The sequence below is a fragment of the Natator depressus genome, chromosome 11, assembly GCF_965152275.1.
Source record: "Natator depressus isolate rNatDep1 chromosome 11, rNatDep2.hap1, whole genome shotgun sequence".
Classification (NCBI taxonomy): domain Eukaryota; kingdom Metazoa; phylum Chordata; order Testudines; family Cheloniidae; genus Natator; species Natator depressus.
Genome location: NC_134244.1, coordinates 81,043,090 through 81,049,828, shown reverse-complemented (window position 1 = coordinate 81,049,828; position 6,739 = coordinate 81,043,090). Strand labels below are relative to the sequence as shown.

At 59.3% G+C, this 6,739-nt stretch overlaps 1 protein-coding gene across 1 annotated transcript; it reads left to right on the top strand.

The window, feature by feature from the left end:
• Positions 1-1,184: 1,184 nt before the first annotated feature.
• On the top strand, positions 1,185-5,186 carry LOC141995670 (antigen-presenting glycoprotein CD1d2-like). The gene is made up of 6 exons (XM_074966932.1): positions 1,185-1,233; positions 1,711-1,989; positions 3,357-3,638; positions 3,976-4,272; positions 4,888-4,987; positions 5,068-5,186. Exons 1-6 carry the CDS (start codon positions 1,185-1,187, stop codon positions 5,105-5,107), a joined length of 1,047 nt encoding a protein of 348 aa, XP_074823033.1. The 3' UTR covers positions 5,108-5,186.
• The last annotated feature ends 1,553 nt before the right edge of the window (positions 5,187-6,739 follow it).

Genomic DNA, 6,739 nt, shown 5'->3' with positions numbered 1-6,739 from the left:
CAGAGCAAACCTGAAACCACAGAAGGAAATGGAGAGAAACCACGGTCTGCACAGCCCTGGTGCGAACACGTGGCCTTGCAGCGATAAACCGGCCTGGGCCGTGGCACTGCCACTCGTACCAGCCCAGGGACTGGACGCGCTGGTGTGTCAAGGATGGTCACTCGTGTGCTGCCTCGGGGCTCAAATGTCGACCCTAAAAGGCACAAAACAACAAAGCTCCTGGCTGCAAACACCGACAAGCCCCGGCATCGGCACTGCAGAGCACCCACGGCACAACCGCCCCGGACCGCCCCTCGCTGCGCGTCCAGGGGGCCGGGCGGCTGCTCCCCCGTAGCTCCTGCTGTCTCGCAGCGCAGGGCCCAGCTGCCCCTGCTCCAGGGTGGGTACCGTGATGGCGCCTGGCTTCCTTCGGCAGGACGTGGGGGGTCTGTCTGTGGCTACGACTGCCCTGGCCTCCTTCCCGCCGTCACACAGTTTGGGGGGGGTCACCCTGTGGGACTGCGCCCCCTGCTGGGGGGCAGCAATTGTGTGCTCATTCTGCGCTGGCGGAAATAGGACTCTGTGGGCGACAGGCTCAACCCCCAGACCTGCCCTCACCCCATCAAAGGGGTTTAGAGATGAGCCTGGCTGCTGAGGATGAATATGGGGAGAGGGAGGGGTCGGCAGGTAGAGGGAGGGGCTATTGAGAGGGAGGGGCCACTGGGAGGGAGGGCAGATGGCGGGGGGCTCTGCCCTCCCTTCCACTCTGACTCTTCACCCTGATCTCCCCCATCACTTGGGGCAGCCAGGCCCAGCCCCACAGGGCAGGCCTGTCACTGCAGCATGAGTGGGGGCAGAGGGTGCAGCTGTGGGCGCTGCCCCTGGGCAGGGTGAGGAGCAGGACGCTGGCCACCAAGGCGAGCCCTGCATACCGGCCTAGTTTGCCTAGGCGTGGACCCGGCCCTAGTTCTGACCTTGCCGCCAGGGATCCCCCTCCTGAGCGGCCTCCGCTCCCTGACTCCCTCTGCCCTGATTGGCTTGGGGCTGGCAGCTGCGGGCACAGAGCAGAGCAGAGACACACAAAGAGAGAAGTTGGTGACGAGGCTTGTGGCCTGGGGAGGAGCCGACAGCCTGTGGGCGACCCTGGGCCCCTCGTCCCACTGCACTGACATCGGCCAGAGCACGGATCCCCTTCCCCTGCCAGGATGCTGCTCCCTCTGCTGCTCCTCCCCTGGGCATGGGGGGCCCTGGCCGGTAAGTGGGGACCCCCCTCCCTGCCCTTTTTGCTGCTGGGGGAGGTTGCACATGATATAATGCCAAGGCCAGGGTGGGGCAGCACCACATAAGAACGGCTGGACTGGATCAGACCAAAGGTCCATCTAGCCCAGTATCCTGTCTTCTGCCAGGGGCCTGGGCTAGGGGCCCCAGAGGGAATGAACAGACAGGAATCATGCAGTGATCCATTTCCTGTCGCCCATTCCCAGCTTCTGGCAAACAGGGGCTAGGGACACCATCCCTGCCCATCCTGGCTAATAGCTATTGATGGACCTGTCCTCCAGGAACTCATCCAGCACTAGTGACCCTTGCTGGGGTGCAAGAGGAGGAGGGAGGCAGGTTAGGGTTCAGCAGGAAAACCCTGGAGCTGGGGAGCATTAACGAGACTGAGATGCCTTAATCTCTCTCCTCACCCACTTTGTCCTCCACTTGTTTCCTCTCCCCTCCCTCCCTCAGCCTCCCCTCCTGTCTCCCCAGGGACTCTCACCCTCCGGCTGCTCAAAACCATCGTCTTCCACAATGCCAGTTCTAGCAACATGGAGGGGATGGCCCTGCTCGGAGACCTGGAGACCCACTCCATAGATTGCAGCACCTGCAGGATCCGCTTCCTGCAGCCCTGGGCCCACCAGGGCCTGACCCCGAGGCAGTGGCAGGACCTGGAGACAATGCTCTATCGCTACCTGTCCAACTTCATCCTTCTCATGAACAAAGTGGTTAAGGATGAAGGGGAGCACTGTGAGTATGGAGCGGTCCCCACAACCAGCAGGGAGCTGAGAACTGACACACTCACTGTAGTAACTGAGTGTGTCCTGACAGGGTGGATCAGGGGCAAGCCAGCCAGTTTCTGGCCCTTAGGCTGAATGGAGCCAGGGTGCCCTAGAAGGGAATAGCCCCATTTTCCATTCTCCACCCCGCTGAGCCAGTCCCCCAGCTCTGCGGCCAGATTGCAGCCTGTGCACCCTGGAGGGGAAAAGCCCCGTGTCCCGTCCCCTGACCCTGTTTTTCACTGCCATTTGCCCTACCAAAGGCCTTTGTTGAAGGAGCGGGAAGACTGCTCACGGTGCCACCTGTCCTGCCTGAATGTTGAAAAGAGATACTATCCAGCATGAAACACCCAACATAAGAATCAGCAGGAAATGCAGAGCTAAAATAATGCCTCCCCCACCCTCACAACCAGGGGACAGGAGAGAACCCAGCACAGCTCTTCTCAGCCCAGTGTCTGCGCTGGGTGTCTGGTGCTGGAGCACTAAAAGAAGGTCCTCGGGAGAGACTTTCTGTCAGGAATCCCTTAACCATCTTGCCCCCAAATTTGCACCACAAAGTCTCCCCTGGACCTTGCTGGGGCAGAGCTAGTTTCACGGCAATCGGCCTGGGCATGTGGTTTCACGACAGAGCGACAGCCGGCCCTGTGATCACAGCTCACAGCCGCAGGAACCTCTCGATGACGGGGCTCAGACAGATGCTCCTGGAGCTCAGAGCTTTCTGCCTCTCCGGCTGACGGAGTGTGAGACTCTCGGTGTGTCATGCCCTGAGGCTGCTGAGGAGACAATCGCTGGCAGAGGTGTGAACTGTCTGTGGGCACAGGTGCGTGTCACCGCCCGGCGTACACACCAGAGACAGAACCGAGGCCCAGGGACTTTTGTAACGCTGGGAAGCCAGACTTGTCCTTGCTACCGGTGCAGAGCTGAGCTCAGGGGAGCCCAGGGATGTAAGTTTATTGAAAAAAGGTAACATTTAAAAGGCAGGTGATTTGTGCAGGGGGTCTGTATCTCACAAATCCCATGACCAAGAGACCCCAAATTTGTACCACAAACTCTGCCTCAGGCCCCGATATAGTGCAGTGATTTTCAAGCCAATCTGACTATGTGTGTGGACCTCAGAGCACTTTGAAAACATCAATTTTAAACAGAAACCACAATGTGCCCTTAACTCCATCCAGGGCCGCCCCACAATCCCGCTGCCATCTTGTGGCCTAACACCCTAATTCCACCTGACATGTATTTATTTCCCCTGTCTCTCTATTTCTGCTCCCTCCCCCGCCCCGCTCTCCCTACTGACCTCCAGCTGGCCCACTCTTATTGCCCCTGCCCTTCTTGTTCCAGACCCCTTTGTTACCCAGTTCTCCCTTGGCTGCGAGCTCCACCTCAACGGCACCTCACGGCAATTCTATGACGCCGCGATGAACGGCGAGGATTTCATCAGCTTCAACGTGGACTTGGGCACCTGGGTCGCTCAGCGTGGGGATAAGTTGGCCCTCAGCATCCGGGACCTTCTTAACCAGGATAAGAGCAAGTCTGCCACGTCTCAGTTCCTCCTGAGAACAACGTGTGTCAGTAAACTCCAGAGCTTTGTCCAGTACGGGAAAGAGTCTCTGGCAAGACAAGGTGAGGCTGGAAACCACTCCCTGCTCACTGAGATGCAGCCACTTCTTGGGTGCGGTACGGGGGGCTTTTTAAACAGGGACCTCTTGTTTTGTGTAGAAGTGCAGCTATAGCTGGGGTGGAGCGCAGTTGCTATTTCATAGCCACACTGCACAGCACTTTAAGACAGGACGTGAAGGGGGATTCCGTCAGCAATGCTAACTGCAGAACTGGGGCCTGGCCAGGACAGCGGGGCCAACGCCGGACCCCGGGGGATGGAGCTGGGCTTGGCTAGTGAGTCCCTGAGGCTCAGACTGAATTGTCCCCTCTCCCCCGTCCCGTCTCTCTCCCCCTGTCTCAGAGCGGCCGGTCGCCGTGGTGTTTGCCCGAGCGCCTCCCCCAGCCGGGACCCCCGCGCCGTTACTGCTGGTTTGCCGGGTCACCGGTTTCTACCCCCGGCCCGTCCACGTGGCCTGGCTGCAGGACGGGGAGGAGGTGGGGCCGGGCTGGCGGCTGAGCTCCAGGGGGATCCTGCCCAACGCGGACCTCACCTACCAGCTGCGCAGCTCCCTGGCCGTGGGGCCAGGCGACGGGCACAGCTACGCCTGCCGGGTGGAGCACAGCAGCCTGGGGGGCCAGAGCCTGCTGATCCCCTGGGGTAGGTGCACGTCCCCGGGGGGTGGGGGGTGCAGTCATGGTCTCTGGGGGCTTTTGCTGCCCATCTCAAGCAGGGTGGGGTCCAGGCAGTGAGACTGGGGTGAAGGGAGGCAGAAGAGGTGTGTGGGGATGGATCGGGGGAGCAGGGTGGAGGAGCTGAGGGGAATGGGACAGGACTTGCACAGGAGGGGCAGGGTGGGGGCTGAGGGGAGAAGTAATGGGATGGGGTGGGGAGAGCTGTATGGAGTGTGGCAAAGGGGAGACAATGGGGCAGAGGTAGGGAGGGCTGGGGGGGTTGGGGAGAGAGGCAGGAGTCCAGAGGTGATCGGACAGAGGGGACTAGGACTGGCATGCGGGAAAGCTGAGGGGCTGGGAATGTGGGGGGAGCGGTGGGGGTGGGAATATGGGGGGCAATGAGGGAACAGGGTCAGCGTAGCGGTGTCTGAGGGCAGTGGGGGTGGGACAGTGAGGAAGGCAGAGAGAACAGGGCTGGGGTTGGGGGGCTGAAGGCAGTGGGTCAGGGTGGGGGGAGCAGGGGGGACTATGGCGGAAGCTGAGGGAACAGGGTCCATATTGCCGTGCCTGTTCCCAGCACATCACCCCCTGTGTGTTACAGGGCACAGCAGGCCCTGGGGCCCCGGCCTGGCCGTGGGCATCACGCTGGGGGCTCTGGCCGTAGCCGCCGTGGCCGTGGTGCTGTGGTGGAGAATACGCAGGTGAGTCCTCTCCCTCTCTGGGGTGGGGGTGGGGAGGCCGTTACGCCCCATAACCCATCCCCTCTGCTCTCTCCATCCAGGGGCCACCGGGACGTCAGACCAGGAGAACCCAGAGCCTGAGGGGGCGGCACCGGCTTAGACGTGGGGATCAGCCCCCCACTTGGGGCCATGGACCTTGGGGCTGAATCTGCCCCCAGCTCCACAGCAGAGGGCCCTGAGGCCCCGTCTGGATCGGGGCACTGGGAGATCGGGGCACTGGGTGGGGAGGTGGGATTCTTCTCCCTCTGGGACATTTGGGGCATGTTGGACATGTGAGGGTGTGGTGGGATCCAGGATCCACATGGAGCCAGCACTAGCCTGTGCCACTCAGTAAACCCTGCAGGGAGGCTCTGCCCAGCGGGCCCCTCGGGGGACTGCAGGAGCCAGGGCCTGGGGGCAGGGTGCAGACCCGGCTACAAACACAAAGGGAGAGGGGACAGGTGCGGGTCATGGGTGTCGATAAATCTCTGCATTAAGCATCTTCGCATAACTCTGAATGACTTTGTATTATGCCTCTTCATATAACCTTGTATTTGATATAGGAACTTTGTATCAAATCCTTGTATAGAAACTTTGTATTGAGCCTTGGTATAATGTTATAGCCCCTAAGGATAGTTAAGGTAGAAGAAAAATGTCTTTTCACTAGGAGTAGCATAAGATCTCCCCCCTTTTAATCAATTGCCCTGTTGAATGAATGAGGTGTGAATGAGTAAGGCGTGGAAGGCAAGCACCTCCAGACAGCTGCAACCTTTGGAGGGGGGATGGAAGCCAGACCCAAGAACAATAAAACTTGTCAAGTGGGCTCACTACAGAAGAGCAGACATAGTGACACCTTCTTTTGAAAACACCCTCTTCTTTGAAAATAAATGTGGCAGCATTAAGACCGCACCCAGAAGGAAGTGCCACGGGTGACCAATGGGCACAGACACAGATTTTGCATCTGGGGTAGATTTGCATGAGAGGGAAGCTGCTATAAATGTGAGGTGTCTTGCCGAGGACCCCAGGTCTCGTCTTGTGAACATTGGAGCATCAATCAGGATCGACAGAAGCTCGGCTCCACCCCCTCCCCCATCTAACTCACCTGGCCGCTGAAGTTAAGGGGAGCGACTAGGTGGTAACAGCAACAAGATGGGGTATGTGTGCGTGTGTGTGTGTGTGTGTGTGTGTGTGTGTGAGTCCATGAGTATAATATATATCATGTGCCTATGATACAGTGTTGATTGATACATGAATTACCAATAAATGTGGCACTTTGCCTTATCCCCCCTGAAAAGATCCTGTACAGAACTTTAAGTACAACACGGGAACCAGGAGGGTCCTGGCAGGGCATTCGGGCTGAGCTGGGATGGCCGGGAAGCAAGCGGATTGGCCCTGGGACATAGGCCCAGCTATCTGCAAGGAGCCCTGACGACACTATGGCCCGCAGGGCACCAGGCAGGCCGCTCCAACTCGCTGGCTGGGCTGAGAGGTCCTGGGTGCAGGACCCATCTCCAGAGCTGGGTATGGGGCACCATGGGCTCTCTGAGGATAGCTTCTGTCCTTTTCATAGAATCATAGACTATCAGGGTCGGAAGGGACCCCAGGCGGTGATCTAGTCCAACCCCCTGCTCAAAGCAGGACCAATCCCCAGTTTTTGCCCCAGATCCCTCATTGAACTGGGTTTAGCAGGCCAATGCTCAAACCACTGAGCTATCCCTCTCCCCCCCACCACCA